This window comes from Colletotrichum chrysophilum, assembly GCF_026319265.1.
Source record: "Colletotrichum chrysophilum strain AFK26 chromosome Unknown scaffold_257, whole genome shotgun sequence".
In the NCBI taxonomy this organism is placed as follows: Eukaryota; Fungi; Ascomycota; class Sordariomycetes; order Glomerellales; family Glomerellaceae; genus Colletotrichum; species Colletotrichum chrysophilum.
Window position 1 is genome coordinate 980 of NW_026517544.1, and position 19339 is coordinate 20318.

At 53.2% G+C, this 19339-nt stretch overlaps 6 protein-coding genes across 6 annotated transcripts; 4 read left to right on the top strand and 2 right to left on the bottom strand.

Annotated features, from left to right (window-relative positions):
- Nucleotides 1-1921: 1921 nt before the first annotated feature.
- COL26b_013794 (uncharacterized protein) lies at nt 1922-4059 on the top strand (the record flags this gene model as incomplete). The annotated part of the gene is made up of 3 exons (XM_053186383.1): nt 1922-2697; nt 2753-3045; nt 3143-4059. 3 exons carry the CDS (start codon nt 1922-1924, stop codon nt 4057-4059), a joined length of 1986 nt encoding a protein of 661 aa, XP_053029661.1.
- A 3809-nt stretch (nt 4060-7868) lies between these two features.
- COL26b_013795 (uncharacterized protein) lies at nt 7869-9154 on the top strand (the record flags this gene model as incomplete). Its single annotated transcript, XM_053186384.1, has 2 exons — nt 7869-9100; nt 9136-9154. The coding sequence occupies 2 exons, from the start codon at nt 7869-7871 to the stop codon at nt 9152-9154; spliced, it is 1251 nt and encodes a 416-aa protein (XP_053029662.1).
- A 1254-nt stretch (nt 9155-10408) lies between these two features.
- On the bottom strand, nt 10409-11814 carry COL26b_013796 (uncharacterized protein; the record flags this gene model as incomplete). The annotated part of the gene is made up of 4 exons (XM_053186385.1): nt 10409-10780; nt 10837-11062; nt 11140-11444; nt 11500-11814. 4 exons carry the CDS (start codon nt 11812-11814, stop codon nt 10409-10411), a joined length of 1218 nt encoding a protein of 405 aa, XP_053029663.1.
- Nucleotides 11815-15948: 4134 nt separating this feature from the next.
- COL26b_013797 (uncharacterized protein) lies at nt 15949-16614 on the top strand (the record flags this gene model as incomplete). The annotated part of the gene is made up of 3 exons (XM_053186386.1): nt 15949-16003; nt 16107-16473; nt 16566-16614. 3 exons carry the CDS (start codon nt 15949-15951, stop codon nt 16612-16614), a joined length of 471 nt encoding a protein of 156 aa, XP_053029664.1.
- Nucleotides 16615-16868: 254 nt separating this feature from the next.
- Nucleotides 16869-17894, top strand: COL26b_013798 (uncharacterized protein; the record flags this gene model as incomplete). Its single annotated transcript, XM_053186387.1, has 1 exon — nt 16869-17894. The coding sequence occupies one exon, from the start codon at nt 16869-16871 to the stop codon at nt 17892-17894; it is 1026 nt and encodes a 341-aa protein (XP_053029665.1).
- A 122-nt stretch (nt 17895-18016) lies between these two features.
- Nucleotides 18017-18853, bottom strand: COL26b_013799 (uncharacterized protein; the record flags this gene model as incomplete). Its single annotated transcript, XM_053186388.1, has 1 exon — nt 18017-18853. The coding sequence occupies one exon, from the start codon at nt 18851-18853 to the stop codon at nt 18017-18019; it is 837 nt and encodes a 278-aa protein (XP_053029666.1).
- Nucleotides 18854-19339: the final 486 nt, after the last annotated feature.

Here is a 19339-nt window from a genome sequence, read left to right on the forward strand (position 1 = left end):
TGCAGCGCGCTTCCCAACTCGGCTCCTGGACTGTGGGCATCCTGACGACCCAGCAGCACTGGTGCGCTTGGTTATATCCGCTGAACAAACTATTCGAGAGCCGTTCATGACCCTCAGCCATTGCTGGGGCTCTGCAGATTGTCTTGTTCTCACTACCGACAATATTGACGCATTCCGACGAGAGATACCCACAGAGCAGCTTCCCCAGCTCTACCGAGATGCCATATCCACCACCAGACGACTGGGTGTCAGGTACTTGTGGATTGACTCGCTGTGCATCATCCAGAGAGGAGATGAGAAGGCGGATTGGCTGGTCGAGTCGACGCTCATGGACCAGGTCTATTCCAACTCGTACTGCAACATCGCCGCCGTCGACGCTCCCGACGCAAACCATTCGCTCTTTGCTACTCGCAACACCAAAGCATTCACCCCACAAATCGTCCAGGGAACTTACGACGGTTCTGTAGGGGAATACAAAGTCTCTGCATTTCAAGGATTCATGCAACACCTAAATGATTCGGCCATCAATAGCAGAGGCTGGGTCTTTCAAGAACGAACCCTGTCTCCTCGCGTGCTATACTTTGGGGAGTGGCAGATTGCATGGGAGTGCTGCAGCAGACAAACCACAGAGGGGTTTGAGAGTTTCGACAATCACGAAGCCTATAGCAATGTCGTTACTTTCCATCTAATGGAGCCTGATACAGCCGGGTACCGCTTGAGCTGGTGGAATTTTGTCGACAAGTACTCAACGTGCGCCCTGACATTCCCCCAAGACAGGCTCCTGGCCATGTCTGCCATTGCGAAAAGAATCAGGGCATTCACTGGCGACGAGTATGTTGCCGGTCTGTGGCGGAGCACCCTGGAGCAAGACTTGATGTGGAGAACAGTGAGAGAGAGAGAGGCGCCAGAGACGTTCACATCGTCCGCGAAGAGGGAAGAAGACGCTGCTCGTTCTAGCTACATAGCGCCTTCGTGGTCTTGGGCAGGTCCCAAAAAAGGTACTTCGCGTGTCGTTCGTCATCGGTACATAGACTTGGATTCGACGGACGCATTATGCAATGTGCATGACGTCCACCTCGAATACGTCACGGGCGACACAACAGGCCTGCTCAAGAGCGGCTATTTGCGACTTTGGGGGCAGCTCAGACGAGTTGAATTGCTGCGGACGGGGCCCTTTTCTGAGGACAAATGGATGAAGGTATACAAGTGGAAGATATATATCGGCGGCGAACTCGTCGAAACCATGTCCCCGATCGAGGTTTATCTGGACTCACCCACGACAACCGCATTCGACAGCCAAGACACTGCTACGACACGATATTATCTTCCTACGTTCAAGAGTACCTCACCTTGGACGCTTTGGATGCTACTCTTAGAGGTGCATAATTCCCAAAAAGGGATCTATCGTCGCATTGGCACCATGAAAGTGTCGAAGTACTCATGGAAAGACGTCAACGAGATGGATCCTCGATTTCTTGCGGCCCAGGAGGACGAGGACTTGCTTGCTTGTGAAGAGTACCGTGACGGCAAGCATTTGATACGCATAATATAAAAGCAGCTGTCTTCAAATACAGAGACCGTATGAGTGAGGTTGTAACGAGTGACGCATGCAGATGTCTAATATGGGAAGAAGCGTGGCTGCGGACACCTGGCGGCAGGTGTGTGGCCAGCAAATAATTGCGGGCTACGCTTTGTGTCCGAGCTTCCCAAGACCCCCTCACCGAAGCTTCACCTGATAGCATCAGGTCAAGACCAAGGTGAGTCCCGGTGAGGTCATCCCACTCCAACGACCCACTTTCTCAGCTCGGAATGCAACGCCACGACGGACGACATCCTTCTTTCCACCGAAATGCGGGTGCCCCTCCCTCTTCAGATCTCCATCAATTCGATGACATTCTAAGCAAAGACTTGTCCGCGCAAGATGACCAAGAACGATCCCGTGAACTTGCTCTCTGAGCAGTTCTCACACCTCAAAGCCGACGACCAGGCTTCCGAAATCTTGTACCGCCGCGCCAACCTCGAGCACCTCGTCGACAACTTATCGCCATGGGAGCTCGTCGCTCTCAGGACCATGGTCAACGCAAGAACACCTCAAATGAGCTCCATGTCTGATCTTCCCAGCGAGCTCGTCTCCATGGTTGCTGAGTATCTCACCACGAAGGATGCCCTGGCCTGCGCCGCCGTCTCCAAGGGATGGCGCACCGTCTGGACTGAGCCCTCTGTTGCCAAGCACCTGGTGACTACTCACTTCCCGGAACTGTCCGCGCTGCTTTCTCTGCCGTCGTCGCACCCGCACGCCAGCGATTCACCGTGGGAGACCTTCGTCACCGCCGCAGGCAAGACAATACCCCGCATCGATGGAAAGTTCATCTCCACGGTTGCCGTGAGCGAGATGCTCTACGACATTCTGCAGACCAAAACATTCGAGATGGACGAAAAGACCGTCGCGTACGTTGAGGGTGCAATTGAAAGAGGCTCTCGTCCATCGGAGCACACTGAAAGGCACTTCGCGTACTCCAGTGGCCGCCTGGCCTGGCATGTTGACCCCTATGCCATATTCATCGACGATCTACGCAATACAACCAGATCCCTCGTCACGCTACCGGATCTGGTGGAAAAGGGCGAGAGAGATTTTGTAATCTGGACCATGACTGAGAATATCATCATCTTCGTAGACCGCGCCACCGACCGCACCATGTAAGTTGCGGCATCCACCCTCCGTGACCTATTCGGAAGCTAATCGGGAAAAAAGGATCGTCTACCACATGGATAAAAAGGAGTTCCGACGCGTCACCCTCCCAAATCGCGTCAAGAGAATCACTGCCCATGCAGAAGCTGCAGTGCTTGAGTTCTCCATCATCAACCCAATCTACGCCGTTCCGCACGTGTTCCGCTGGGGCACCGGGCTCGCGAAGCTGCAACTCCCTCCTTTTACGAGAGATGCTGAGGATTATGAAGACTTGGACCTTGACCGCCCAGAAGGTTTCGTTTTTCACCCGACCGAAAGCAATGTGATCTACTACTTTGCACATGGAGAGGAAGATCGTAAGTTCCACTCCCGACCGTCTTGCTGCGCTCTTCTTGGCGTATCCTGCCGACCCAATCTCGCTGCTAACGATCGATGGCACGATAGCGTTTCTAGAAGGTTTCGTGGACAGCGAGCTTGAACTCGCCATTACCGTCTATAAGTTTGTGGATTTGAAGTACACCAAGTCGTTCCGGCATTCGTTCCATCTACCAGTATGCGTGTCAAGCCCCGATTCTGCCTTTGTATACGTTCGGTACGGCGAGCCAATCACCTCACATGGGCTCTACGGCCTAGTCCAGGCTATCCTCAATGAAATGGCCACTCCCGACCTTCCTGTCTTCCGGTACAACTTCGACACGCTCACGGAGACATTTTCGGAAACCGTCGAGGAGTACGAGCTCGGCATGCGACGGCCCGTGTGGGGCAGTCCCGATGGCAGCCCGGAGACGAGCGGCGGCCGCAGGTGGAACGGGCAGACATATTACCTGCAGAAATGGCGGCCGCATGAGGACGGACCCAGGATCTACCAGTTCACCGAATGGGCCGGGAAGGTCTGGGGCTACAGCGCGGTATGTGTGGCCGACGAGTCTTCGACATTGGTCCTGGGCCCGCTGCACGAGAAGGTATTCTATGACGGTCTGGGGATCGAAGAAATCGCCGTCGACGACGAATTTGTAGTCGGGATGAGTCCCATGGGCTACATGGTCTGGAACTTTGGGGTCCGGGGCGCAGACCGCGAGCCGTGGCAGCTCAACGACGACTCGTCCCCCATGCTGACGCGCTACACTGACGCCGACCGCCAGTGCCCTATCAAAGGCTGCAAAGGCCCAGGGTCCGCCAAGGCGTGCTACATCTGCGGGATTCTGGCTCGCGAGATGGATCAAATCTCGGGTGTATATGCTGCCATGCAATCTGCATTCCATACGGCTTGGCCTCCGGCAGGTGGCAATTCCGATTACGACGATGAAGATGATGAAGATGACGATGACGACTTCGACGACGACCTCATGTACGGTGATGATTTTGATTGAGTGTTGACTCTTGTAGAAAAACTAGTTTCCGGCCGTTAACATTAAATAAAATGACCATTCAAACCTTTGGCCAGCGTAAACCTTCCTTTCTCTTGGACCCAGGCGTTTCCAACATGTAGTTCGAATATATCAGTTGCCACCGCCTGAGTTGTAACAAGTTATGCTCTTTTGTGACTTAAGCGAGGTCCTAGGCATCCATGGATGGCAGATCGATGCCGGCTGTCCGGCTAATATGCTCGTTTGCGCAGACTCCCTACCGTGCCGCATTCACTTCCGCCAAAGGCGAGCAGCCTCATGCATGCCAAGTCAGGCGTAGCATATTAGCACTTTCCTTTCGCTGGGATGTTATCCGTTGGACCATGTCCACGCCATGTCAACTTCCAACAACATGCCAGTGGTTGACGTTCCTTTACCCCTTTTCAAGCTTTTGCCAAGTACCAGTTATCAACAAGTGCTTGCGAGAAGCAACAACCCAACTTCACACGTCAAGTCTGAACTCCGACTGCTTCACGACCACTTTTCAGTTGACAGCATCTCTTGACGCTTGCGGACGCCATCAACATCTGTCTCTTTAGCATCCCAGTCGACTCTGCTCCCTGAAAAGGGATACACCGACTACAACCGCGACACGTCTTCTCTCCACAACCCCCTTCGTGGTCCCGCCCCAATGCCAAACGCGTCGCCAATGGACCAGATTCCATGCCGATGGAGATACTGATGGAGGCGACGTCGAGGCAATCTATCTAGACTACACCCAAGCATCGTACAGCTCATGCAGTCCTTCGAACCGTGTTTGGAGGCCTGTCGTGTGCCCAGAAGGATGGCACGCCCACGGAATGACCGCCTTCTCGAGCTTCACGAAAGCCTACTGTTGCGCACCGTAAGGCCCCCTCAACCGTTCTTCGCGGTTCCTTCATCACCTAACATGACCCCTCCAGCGGCGAAGACGTCTGGCCAGACGGCAGCCGCCCCAACTCCATCAACCATCCCATCTGCATCGGCACGCTCCACTCCCAAGACCAGGACAGGCTTCTAGTTGCCGCCGGGTGGAACACATATCACGGAGAGGAAAGGGGGAAATTTACTGAAAACGTTGTCTGTATTGCATGATGTAACGTGGTTTGAGTTCATATGGATGTCCTTTGTCTTAACCCATCCATAGGCTACACCTAGTCCACTGCAAGACTTTGAATTAATAGAGGATACTGATTATATTTAAACTCATCTAATAATGAAGCTTGCTACTCAAGTTGGGTTTTTTAAATGGTTAGAGGAATACGCAGATAGCGTATAACTATTTCATTGTCATACTAAATGATGGAGTGCCTAAAAGCTTTTTAATGGAATTTGACTTTATCCAAGACGGGGGAAATAAGAACCCCCCGATGATATGAAGTTCTGTAGTTCCCTAGCAGTCGATAGAACAGCTCAGCTTAGTAGCGTCCATCAAACGCCTCTGGAACGACGACCCCTTCCTCCTGGCCATACGTCGTATCGCTCGTATATGTATACACACTAACTGACGCCAGCCCTAGCCCCCCAAGCATCAAACCCGCGTACACGATGGCTTGATGGAGAAACGAGACATATCTTGAATCGATCCCAAAAGCCGTGGCCGTGCCGAACGCTTGAACACCCTTAAAGTACCCGCTGTACCGGCCGAGCGTCCGCGGCTCGTTTGAGAAGGTGCTGTACACCCAGATCAAGAAGTTTTGGAAGATCGGGTATGAAGCGCCGAGAAAAATGTAAAGTACAAAGGGGCCAGCGAAACGTCGGCCATCGGTCCAGTCGATGCCGATGACCGGACCGGCACGGTCAAAGTCGTTGGAGGCAAGAAAGGCCAGAAGAGCGATCCAGGTGCCGCCCATGATGACAGCAACGAAGGCGGCGGAGATGAAGGCGCGACGCCGACGGCGGCCAAAGATGTTTCCGTCGCATGTCCATGCGATGGCGGCTGAGCCGACCACCTGGATAGTCCAATAGCAAAACTGTTTTCACTTGTCAGCGTTTTCTCTTGCGGCAGGCGTGAGTGAGTGCATGATCTCACGTTTGCCAATGATCTTGTTCTCGAATTAAAGTAGAAGGAGTTGAACGACCCCGATAGCGACAGGTACATCTCGCAGCTGTAGATTGCTAACGTGATGAGGGTCATCCTCGGTTCTTTCAAGGTTAGAAACAAGCTCTTCAGTTCCCGGGACCAGGATTCTGCATCAAAAGAGGCTATTGGTCGCCCGTCGTTGCGTCTGATCTTGCTTGGATCTATCAGAAGAGCTGCCACGAATATCCCAGCGCACTCGAGACAGATGAAGGTGAGATATACCGCTGGCGGTACCCCCGATGAGGAGGTGTTGCTGATGTTGATTCCAAGGACAACGGCTATAACAACCCATTAGCGTGCGCCATAACAGAGAAGAGAATCTTCTACCTGATCCAACGACAGAACCCAGAGCATTCAAAATCCACGTCGTCGCGATGTAGAAGCCCTTTTCAGACTCAATCGGGTAGCACGTGCAGATGTACCCTGATTGAGGTCAGCCATGCGTACCGATGTGACATCGTGCCCCTGAGGTGAATGCATTTCATGTCCTAGCACACCTCAGATTGAACGAGCCCAGAGCAGTCGGCTTATTACCTTGAACGGCCCATAAAATACCAGCCGAAAGGCCTAACCAAGCACCACCGAATAACACGAACCATTCCCCTTCGCCTTTGTCTATCCACCTGGCCACATATCAGTCGGAATTGCAAATGGATTCAAAATATGTCACACAAACCAGAGAGAGCCGCAGTACACTGGATAGCCAGTAACCCCCAGCATCAGGGAATATCGAGGCCCGATCTTGTTGATCACGCCGCCACCAACAACTGCAGATGCACCAAAAAGGGTATAAAGAACGACATTAGCATCGTTGACAATCCCAATCAGCTCGGGCTGTTTTCCGCCGGCGCCGAGCCCTGTGATAGCGAGATAGGTTCCGGGATTGAGGAAAAGAACGATTCCAACCAGGGCGGTCTGGAAAATTGGCCTGCCGTTGATCCTGGTCAGCTTTGGCACGAAGTTTCTGAGCATGCTGCATGGACTCACGAGCTGACGCGCCACTTAGACAGGTGCTGATGTTGTTCCTGCACAACAACCTCGCCGCTATTCTTGTTGCTGGACATTGTGGTCGCCGTCGACTTGAGGTCCGGGTCCAAAAGAACAGTCAGGCAGAATTGTCGTCGACGATATTTACTAGTAACCTGGGAAACTGCGGGCGAGGTAGTTTATCTTGCAGCGCCCACAGGGAGCCTGGCAATATGGAATGTCTAACAATCAATGGTTCTAAAGCGTCGCCGAGCGTTCAACAGTTCCAAAACTGAGTCAAGGTCTATCATGACATGTCTGTAGAGAACGTGGTGCAACGTTCGGTCATCTCCCGAATAAGGCAAATGAAGTACCAGGTAGGCCGTGTCCCCCATATCATGAGACAAGAACCCTCGCACCCTGCACTTCACCAGTATTCGGTCGGAAATAGGGTCTTACCAGCGATGAAATAACTTCATCACCACCATTGCCACCACCTGTGAATATTGATGTCCAGTTACGGCTCAACGTCTTTAACTCGTGTTATTGGCAGCCGGTGCCAGCTGTCGCAACAGACTGGATCTTTATGGCAACAACAACGTGGATCAGCGGGGGCTGACATGTGTGACTAAAGTCTTCCACGCCGCTCGAGACAGTGTTGCAAATCATTGGCCAATCGAAGCCAAGGTACGAAGACGGCGTTCTGTATCTGTCGACCGCACTTGTTTCCCGAGGTCTCCACGCCATGCGCCTCATCAACGTAGATACCCTCGCGCTGGAAGAATTCTTCGGCGACGATGTACCCCGCTACGCGATCCTCTCCCATACGTGGGGCTCAGACGAGGTCTCCTTCCAAGACTGGAAGACCATGGCCGTCGCCCGCGAGAGGACAGGGTTCCAAAAGATTGAGCTCGCCCGGAGACATGCAATCAGCCAAGACATAGGGTACCTCTGGATCGACACCAACTGCATCAACAAAGATAGCTCGGCTGAGCTAGCTGAGGCCATCAACTCCATGTTCGCGTGGTACAGGGACGCCGAGATTTGCTACGCCTACCTCTCTGACGTCTCCGAGGCCGAAGACTACAATGAGGCCGCTTCCAAGGAGGCCCTTCTGTCTAGAGTATCCCAGAGTCAGTGGTTTACGCGCGGCTGGACGCTGCAGGAGCTTCTAGCCCCCCGCCAAGTCTTTTTCTTCTCCCGAGAGTGGAGACAAGTCGGCACGCGGAAGTCGTTAGTGGAAACCATCTCCAAAGTCACCGGTATCAGCACTGCATACTTGGTTTACAAGCGGAAGCGGATAGCGCCGATCTCCGGCGCCAGCGTCGCGGAGAGGATGTCTTGGCTATCATGTCGCCAGACTTCCCGCGTGGAAGATATGGCGTACTGCATGCTCGGAATCTTCGACATCAACATGCCGCTGCTGTACGGCGAGGGCTCGAGGGCCTTCACACGGCTGCAGGAAGAGATACTCAGAATCTCCACGGATGAGTCGCTCTTCTGCTGGTCTTGGAACGAGGATGATCCACCGTCATGGACGAGCGTGCTGGCGCCGTCGCCACGTAACTTTAGGAACACGCGGGAGTACCATCCTGCAAGGGACGAATCCAGTCGGCCGGTGCCGTACTCGATGACCAACTTTGGCCTCTCCATCCAGCTTCCAATCATCCGACTTGCTGAGCTGCCCCGCTCGGACATTTGGCTTCGCCCATTTGAGCACATCGCCGTGCTCTCGGCAGGTACAACGGATGGGCATCTCGTCGGGATTCCTTTGGAAAAGACACAGACGTTGGACACTTACAAGGTTGTGCGAGACTGCCCGCGGCCTATTGCGCTGTGCTGGAAGAACCGTTTGTCGCTTAAGACAGATGGTGTAAAAGCGACTCATCTCGACATCTTTGTCCCTTCGAGGGGATTCGACAGCAGTGAGCAAGAATCTCGTCTTGCGTATCCTGACACAAAAAATAGTCTTGGCGAGTATGCGATCCTTCTTCTCATTCCAGTTTTCCCAGACTCAAGCCCTTCATCTGAGGGTTTCTCAGTTGAGAGTATTGATGCTATTCCGAGACATAGGAGGTCAAGAGCCGGATTTATTAGGATGAGGAAGTTTAAGATTGCGGGACCTCCATTTGAAGCCTCTCGGTCGTCCTCAGAAAGCTCCAACGCTACCGAAGCTCATGGAGCTCTGGTCCGAATTTCTTTCAAATATAATGCTCATGCAATAAGCACGACGACGCTTTTGTTTGGGGTGTTAGTCAGTGAAGCCGGCGATAGAAGATGGTTTCATCGGGTGCTGAAAAACAATCGCCCGGGTAATGTTGAGTCAGACTTTTATTTCACGTTCCGGTCTCTGGAAAACCTTTTGGCGGAAGCAGCCGCTGGCTGGCAAGATCCGTCCAGGCCGCCTAGCGAGAAGTGTCTTGCGGTGGCTGAGACGATGTTAGATCAATGGCTGGAGGGATTAATTGTGAGGCTGGGCCCAGAGTTCCTTGTAGAAGCAAATCATTTGGAGACAAGTACGGCAGCTGCCCATTTTATATTACACACCCAGAGCTGATCTTAGCATACGGGCACTTAACTCTTTCCAGCAGGTGATGTGTTTCTGCTTCCAAACAAACTGAACTCAAGTATATGTGTGTAGAACTACTTTACGTGGTCGTAGATGATAAACAAAGTAATTACAAGAAGATAGTGATATGTATTGATGTCATGATTGGGTAAGAGACAAGACGACAACTCATCAGCCCCAAGGATTCCTCATCTGCCCCTGCAATGGTGGTCAGCGACGTGGACAGGGATCTCAGATCGCTTTTAGACTGACCTTGCCCATGCAAGTGAAGTAGGTTGTTGGTGGGGCTCACCGGGGCCTAATTCTGAGCTTATCTCATTGTGAGATGTCTTACAGGTTCATGCCAAGGTCTACTAAGGTCTTATGGAAAGCTTGAATTATCAACCTCCAATGTTCAGGGAACAGGCGACATGGAAAAATTACACCAGGCATCCGGAAATCTCTTCTTTACCAGATTTTGAGTACCATAATTAACGATCTAGTTCAGGATAAACCCTGCCACTATTGCCGGCTTCTCGTTGGTATGGTATAAGCTGTCCTCAGTCATGGTTTTCGATCACCTATGTTGTGCTTTGGGAAGCCACATTACGCAGGCTCACTTAGACCATTTATCATCGACACACACACACACACACACACACACACACACACATATATATATATATGGATTTGATACTCTGACAATATATACTCTCTGCCAAAGCTTTGTAGACCCTCTAACTGACAAATTCGAAAGCATAAGCGGTGTACTGATTGTCCGGATCGACAAAGAAGGTAACTTCATTGTTTGTGACGGTGTGCGTAACAGTACCAAGATCAGTAGGCGCGGGTCCTTCGAGCCACCAGTCGACGTGGTTAAAACGGAGTGTCCGGATCTTCACGGTCCCAGAAATGCCCACGGTGCTGAGACCAGTGACACGCACATCATAGACCCGGTCTCCAGCGGATGACTTGAGGCCGGTCAGGATCTTGACCGAATTGGCACTGCTGCCGCGCGTGGCGTAGACCTCGAAGAGGCGGTCTCCCGAAGACGTAGTCGCAACACGGTTGCCCGTCATGGAATGGGTGTAGTAGTTATACACCCACCACTGGCCGAATTGGTCTGGTCGCCGCCGTCGATGGCACCATACTCATTGACACTGACAGGCTTCATGGCCATGCCGCGCGCTGAGGTCATGCTCTTCAGGGCGTCCTGTGCATTGCGGGGAATGTAGGCGGAGCCGGTAGCGGTGAGGATGTGATAGGTGTACTTGTCTGGCACGGTGTTGGTCGATTTGACATGGTCAAGCCAAGCAGTCCATCGGGTGTTGCCTGTGGTTGGTGGTTGTGAGATGGATGGACCTAAGATAGGGACGTTGGGAAGTTCAGACCTAATCTTGGTTAGTGACTGTAGCTTGCTTTCACTATGTGGGCCCGAGTTAGATGGCTTTGGTGTCTTGGAACTCACTTGAAGCGCTGATACATGCGTGTCCACGTCTGCAGATACTGGTCGTACGAAGCACCCCAGAATTGAGGGGCATCGGGCTCGTTCCACAGATCAAGCTCAAGACCACTTTGAAGATTGTTGTTCTTGATGTAAGCAATCACCTGGGTCAGGAACGTGTCGAAAAACGCCCAATTGCCATTGTCGCCAGGCCAAGGAATGGTGCCCTGGACGCTGTCGGCACCCCAGAGGTCGTGGACGAGCAGCTGAAAGCCGGCACCGTGACTCCTTGCAGTCTTGTAATTCGAAGAGAAAGATTGCAGGCGGCCCTAGAGAAGCTTGTCAGATGATGGATCCGGCGTCAGGGGTTGACATCAAACATACCGTGAGCTGGCCAGAAGCGTAGCCTAGACTGGGAGAAGGAAGTTGAGCTCCGCCGGCACGGTTATAGATATATCCAGTGCCCACGGCGAGCTCCTGCGGGATAGCAGTGCTGGCAGAGCCATCTGCGTTGTCGGGAAGACCGTAGATGAAGCCTGAAGCTAGGTGCTGAGGAGTACCCGAGGTCTGGGCAAGGTTGACGACAGCGGTACCCTCGGCGCGTCTCTCCAGGCGTGTACCGTCGTGGGAACCCACGGCAGCACCAACGACAAAATGAACCAATGCCAGAAGGCTGAAAAAGGTGGACTTGCCCTTCATGTCGTGTCTGATATAGGGGAATCTTCAAGAGTTGTCTTCACTATGAGGAGCTGGTCAAGGTGGCAAATACTAGCGACATTCTACGTGACTTTATAATAATTACTTCCAAAGGATCAAACCGCTGAGGCTTGACATTGCTAAGATAATATTAGATCTGTATCAATCGTCTATGATGTGAACGCACACTTGCATTGGCTCTCTTGTCATGCGACTTTTCCATTGGCGGAATCCCGCTTCAGTATGTACCTTCAGCTTCTTTGAACTGGTATGTGCCGGCTGACCCCGTGGGGTTGACTTCTGCAACAAGGGAAAATATATATGCCGTTCGATACACTTCAACTTCCGAGGGTGCAGTCTAATTGGAGCGGCTGCAGGTGTCAAGCTCGGGATCGCCGTCTCCCTGAGCAGTTCCCCGCATGATTGAGATAAGCTTATTGCTCCAGTTACTTGAGAACATTCGAGTGCCTCCAATATTGATTGCCCTAGGCCGGAAACATTGATCGGAGGTACACTTCCATTCAACTCTTGTCCTTACCTGTATCATTGAATCCCGCGCAATCGAAAGGTTGAGGGGGAAAGGACCGTGTTTTTACCTTCAGTCTGTATGGAGCGCTTAGACACATCGGCAAACGCCATTGCGACGATGTCGAAAATGCGACCATCCATTTCCGATGCGGATTACTCTTCCGTACCTCTTGAGTCTGATCTCTTCAACCATTGTGGCTCGAGATGCGGTCGCTGCAAGAAACATCAACGCTCTAAGGCCGCCAAAAGCTCAGGCGACCGTCCCCTTCTGCCTTTATCGAACGCCTACAATGAGCGACGCCTCAGAGAAGGTGCCCTAGAGCGGATAGTAGAGTCACACCCTCTTATACAATTATGGGATTTGGGTTGTTGTTGTGTTTCTTTGGCAGTGAAAATTCGTTTCTAGTTTGATCATGAACGAGGAGCGGCGTTGAAAGTCCGATGGATCTGGGTCGTTCACCTCAGCTTTAACATGAGGTATCGGTGTTAGGCCGGTGTCACGTCAGCCGGAAGTTGCGAGAGAAAGCTTTAGTGATGACGTGTCAATTCAAGGTGCAACCTCAACCTGTGTTATGTATGCTAATGATTTCAAAGCTACCGGTGCTTAGACATATCACGCTTGTCCTTTTTGTTGCTAACGGCGTCTGGGGCTTCCAGAGCTTCGGTTATAGCTGGATCCTGGTAATAACGCACAACTGAACAGGAACTTACAACTAACTATCGTGCACCCTTGGGTTCCACGAACGAGTCGAGAAGCTCCTCCTAGTTGGCGACAGACACAATTTTAGCCGTTTCCATCTCTCCAGAACGTCAGTGAAATTGGCTTAAGTTGCTTATGCAGGCAGCCTGATAAGTGCGGAACTTCCGGAGTCTGCAGCTTGACACGGCTGCAGGAATATCTGAGTCTGCCACCCATTTCCCCAGGATCGTAGAGGGCCACAGGGGCTTCTAGAAAGTAGATTTCGGCATCCCTGAGCCCGCGATTCCCGACATCGATCCGCATCTTCCATTCGTAAGCCTGAGATGCAGTGTTGTCTACCGGAAAGCGTCCTCCGGCTCGCAATCAAAGCAATTGTGGCTGATAAGCTGCCAGGAGTCCTCAGCGAGTGACTTAACCTTTGGCTGATGAGGCGAGACAAGGAGTTTAATCTCTAGCCTGCCGAGATTTCCGGTCACGCGTGTTATTTTCGCGTCTGAATCGTCATATAGCAGGTCCTGGAGGAGCCGGCTAGCAATGTATAGAGAATTACCGGATGCTTTGGCCATCATATACATCAGCGTTGAAATATCGAGGACGAAAGTGCCGGATTCCGACATTGCCATGCACGCGAAAGCCTCGGCTCGGAGCGATGAACCATGTATTGTTTCTTCACGGATATGACCTATTCGGAGCCTCTGATGTTCTTTGATATAAACTTACGTGAATCTGTTAGCTTATAGGCCTGTTTAGCCCCTTCACCAGCACTGGCACAGTTTCAATTCGAATTCAGAGGGGAGGGGTGACCTTGACCAGATCGATGGCTCTTCAATCCACAACAACTGCGAGGGCGGCCTCACAAACTGGAATTCCTGGGTCGGCAGCGCTTCCTTGAGCTCTTCGGTCTCGACCACCCCAACTCTTCCAGAAGTTTACTGAGGCAACCGGCGCTAAGGGGTTCAAAGAGCTTTGCGAGTTCAATTGCAAATGCGTCTATTGCCCAGTGTCATCCTGCCTATGCCAGGCAGTCAGCAAGCCCAAGGCATTAGAGGCGGGCGAATTTCTTGCCGAGGGAAGGAGCGAGAACTACTTTGGCTTGTGCTCTTGGGCTTGTAACCACGGCTACTGCCAATCAGAGTACTGCTCTCCAACCCAGCACCCGACGATTGTACCAAAGGTCTCCGACTTACTTCCCCCAGCGTGCACAGCCGGAAAAGGTGATGGGGCCTTGGGTGGGCTTTGCTCATACGCCTGCGACTATGGCTTCTGCCCTTGTCTTACGTGCACATGCAACGATAAATGGGGACTCCATCAGCCGACTACAGCAGGGAACCCATCAGTCTCTGCGCTCAGCGTGGCCAAGGACCACGGCCTATGTGACTTTGCGTGCTCTCGGGGCTAGAGCCCAGACGCAGCTTGTACGCTTGGGTACGCGGTGACCCGGATGGCAAGTGTCAATCGAGCGATGTCACATTTTCCCGCGAAACAATGAGAGCGGTATGAACCTTATCGTAACCCCGTTTTGAGAGCAGGCACGATATTTGGCAACGGAACGGTGCAATTGCATTCCGCTACACGATGGCCCAAATTGATGCAGCTTAAAATTGCTTTTCCTGTATCACGGCACAGTCCAATGAACGCCAGTTTTTCCCGCTTTATCTTTCTAATGATCAGCATGTTTTCCCAACCACCGCCTGTGTCCAGATCGATTGGATGATCAACGAGGCGTTGGTGCTTCGTTTGGTTTTGGTCATTTCGGGAAGGCGGTTAACCAAACGGTGATAGGTGGGAGAATGAGTCGAATACTTGTGTGAAGATTGTCCGCGTGATGTGGGAATCCACTGGCTTTGTGGACGAAAGGTGATGATTTACAAAACATTGCAGACACACCATGAGACTTGATAGAGATTTTAAATCAAACAGCTCTGGTCCGACTGCTATTTGAAATGGGCAGCCACATGACTTTTAGGCCGCATCAATCTATTGATTTACTTTCTTTTTCTTCGCTTGGACTAACAAGCGTCGCGACCCTGCTAATGCACGTTATCCGCAAATAGATCACATTTTCCTCCACTTCACTGCATTTACGAAGCCGCCATAAAATCACATTGATATGAGGACCAAGGATGTTAAAAAGAGCCTAGAGCCATCATAAAACAACATTTAATTCCCAGAACGGTCTCCTAAGTTGACCACTGTGAAATTCCTAGCCCTCGTCTTCGCACCCTTTCTCATGTCTTCAGATAACGACGTTGAGAAAGACGGCTCTTCAGCCGTCATAAATAAGACTGGTAAGCAAGTCATCTATGTTGAATAGAATTATCATCGCTGATATGCCACCTTGTAGATGATGGTGACAGGGCCGCCAGTTTCTCTTCCCGTGCACGCAGTTACTCCAGCGACACCTGGCGCGGCCCCTTTCGCCAGGCAGGCAACTCTGGAATTCGCCAGGATGGTCATTCCAATGGCGCTGGTGGAGAACATGCTGCTTGTAGGTCTCCCCGGCAATTGCGGCTCTCGATCGATAGCCGAGAACGAGGTCGCGACAGTCTTCAACATCCACACCACGTCTCGATGTCGGAGTCAAGAGACAGTATTCATAGTGAACCTGCTAGAATAACCGAGAACGACCAAACGCCACTTCCCAGACAAATTCAACGCTTGTTGCATCTCGATCGCGATAATCCTGGCGATTGGGCCGTAAATCACCACCTCCCAAATCTTATCACAAGGTTGGACCAGCCGGAGGCGAATGTCATTGGCTCGGCGCTCAATGAAATGAGCACGAAAATTCGGGAGATACGGTGCGGCAAGAAAGCGGAACCGACGCCCTAGTTATCCGCATATTCGTTCTCTGAGGACGGAATGCGGTTTCGTATCAGCAATGTCAGCTGGTAAGACATGTTGTCAAAATGCGCCTTGAAGGTCACGAGTCACCGGGCTGGGAGCAGACGATCAAGGAGTACAGTATGAACATCTTCTCTTTTGGTTTACTTATACATTTATTCCACAATACACGCCTTTTATTTCTTACTTTCTAGGGCATACTGACTTATTTCGTTCATCACAGTCAAAGCTCTCAAGGACTATGACTACGTGGAAAACCGCCCAAAGTCCAGCCGAGATCCGTTTCTTGCCACAGGAGAATATGGCGTGGACAACTACGTTCTCAACTGCAACATCGATAGTGTCCTCGCCAACGATATTAACGACTATGTTGACTCACTTAAAACTTGGGACGTCAGCTCTGATCAATCCAACGAGCCGATTACTGGCACACGTGGGAGCAATGTCGCAAAGACATGGTACCGCGGGTTCAAAGAGCGCATCGTGATTGCAGCTACCGGAGGCGCCTTCCTCGTTGGCCCAATGTGGATCATGGTGCTGAATGGCGGGCTCTACACCTCACTTATCTCGACAACGGCTTTTGTTACAGGGTTTGGAATACTGATGGCTTACTTTCTCAATGAGTCTAAAGACGTTCTTGCCAGCACAGTAGCTTATGCAGCTGTGTTAGTTGTATTTGTAGGAACAAGCAATTCGTAGATAAGGTAGTTATTGTGGAACTGAACGATTAGTTGGGATATACTTGAGAATGTCAAGAAACGCTGCTTTTCACTTCGACGCTAATGAATTCAAAGACGAATGGGGTACAAGCTGTCTGCGGCTACTCGCGCCCTATGGATGGCACTCTCCCCTTGGCGCGGCAGACCAATGAGTCACGTCTCAACACCATGACTAACCATCACCAAACCTCAACTACTTCAAGTCAACTTCTTCAAACCAACTCCTTAACACATCAGCTTCTACAGCCAGTCATCAAATCACCACGATGTCTTCTCCAGAGTACGACATCCTCGTGACCGGCTCCTCAGGCCACCTCGGCGCGGCCCTCATGCTCTCCCTCCCCTCCCACGGCCACACCCCCCTCGGCATCGACATCCTCCCCTCCTCAACCACAACCCACACCCTCTCAATCACAGACCGCGCCGCCCTCACCGCCCTCTTCACCTCCCACTCCTCCATCAAACACATCATCCACGCCGCAACCCTGCACAAACCCCACGTCGCCTCGCACCCAAAACAAGCCTTCATCGACACAAACATCACCGGCACCCTCGCCCTCCTCGAAACCTCCTCCGCCGCCCTCCCGTCCCTCGAATCCTTCATCTTCATCTCCACAACCTCAACCTACGGCTCCGCCCTCGCCCCGGCCCCCGGCTCCCCCGCCGCCTGGATCACCGAACCCACCCCGCCCGTCCCCAAAAACATCTACGGCGCCACCAAGACCGCCGCCGAGGACCTCGTCCGCCTGCACCACCTGCACACATCCCTGCCCTGCCTCGTCCTGCGCACGTCGCGCTTCTTCCCCGAGCAGGACGACGACCCCGCCCGCCGCGCCGAGTTCCCCGCCGACGCGAACCTCAAGGTCTGCGAGCTCGCACACCGCCGCCTAGACATCGCCGATACTGTGTCTGCCGTCGTCTGCGCCGTGCGCCGCGCCGCGCAGATCGGGTTCGCGAAGTACATCGTCTCGGCGCCGCCGCCGTTCGCCAACGATGCAGACACCCTCGCGCGGCTGAATGCCGGTGGTGGTGGGGACGCGGAGAGCGTGTATAGAGAGTGCGTCCCCGCGGCGGGCGCCGTGTTTGAGAAGCTCGGATGGAGGTTCCCGGACCGCGTCGACCGCGTGTACGACTCGGCCAGGGCGGTGCGCGAGCTCGGGTGGAGGCCCGAGTGGACGTTTGACAAGGTCGTCGAGAGGCTTGCGCGCGGCGATGACTGGAGGAGCGAGCTGACGCATGTGGTCGGCAAGAGAGGGTATCACGATGTCCCAACGGGAGTGTACACGACATGAAGAACAACAAAGCGAAGACGTGGTATTTCCGGTCTATGTATATCCATCAGACGCAACAAAGTAAATACAGCCCAAAAAAGCAATGAAAATGCCCAAAGAACCAAACGCTATGCAGTTACCAATCATGCCTCAATGTCCCTCACAAGCCCCAACTCCGCGCCCAGCTCGAGAACCTGCCTCGCCACCGCATCAACATCCACAGTCTTGATGACCACCCGGTGATTCCCCTCCCACTCCACCAGCCTCGTCGACCCGGGCTCGCAGTACTCCTTCAGCAGCCGCCTGTGCTGCTCCAGCCCAGGGTCCTTCAGCCCATGCACATGAATCGTCGGCAGCCTCAACACATGGTCCGTCCCGCTCCCGTTCGGCCAGTCGTCAAACACCACGCTCGCCTCCGCCGCGTCCCCCACGCCCTGCGGCGCGTCTATCCTGTCGTCCAGCACGATCAGCGGCGCGCGGCCCGCGAGCAGCACGCCAAACTTCCAGTCCGCGCTGCCGCCCGCGCTCGCGATGCGGCGGCCGTACTTCTGGCGCAGCATCTGCTGCGTGTACATCAGGCTCGCGCTGATCTTGGCGCCCTGCGAGAAGCCCAGCAGGCCGACCCACTCGCCGGTGGCGCCGAGCGCGTCGTCGTCGTCCATGGCCATGCGCAGCTGGAAGTGGATCTCGGCGGAGGCGGTCTCGGCGTCGACGACGGGCTGGTGCTCGGGCAGCCAGCGCAGCCAGCGGCGGAAGGGCCCGTAGTCGCCGTACACGGAGACGATGTCGTGGTGCGGGGCGCAGATGAAGGGGCCCTCGGCGAAGACGAGGCGGAAGTGCGGGCGCAGGCGGGCGATGAGGGCGCGGCACTGCACCTTGAAGACGGCGGCGTTGACGCCGCCGCCGTGGAGGCAGAGGATGCGCGGGAGGTGGAGGGTGGTGTCCGGGCCGGAGCCGGGCGGGGTCGTTGCGCTTGGCATTGTTGGGGAGCGCGAGACCGGGTTTGTTTGTGTGTGAGGTGTTTGTTGATGGGGTCCCCGGGGGGCAGAGAGGGGGAGGGGGGCGCGAGGAGAGTGGTTGGGGTGCGTCGGTGTAAGTTGTTGGTTCTGCTGGGGTTCGTGGGCAGAAGAAGCGCGGTTGTCAACTCGGGACCGAGAGGATGTTCTCGTTCGGGGTATCTTTTTGTCTCTGAGACTGAGTGAGGAAGAGAGGAAGAGAGGAAGAGAGGGAGGGAGAAGAGAGAAAAGAGTGAGCGAGGTTATGCACGAGGGTAATAGGTGTGTAGAAAAAGGGGGAAAGGAAGGGAAAGAAAGTGCCCGGCTCGGAAGCCGTCTGCGCTCGTTCAACGTCTGGGATAAGACGCAACACACGGAGGACGATAGTACGGATAAGCAGATCGACACTCTTCCTCAACAAGTGAGCAGCAGAAAAAAAAGCCAAAAGGCGTCTTTTTTTTTTTTTTTTTT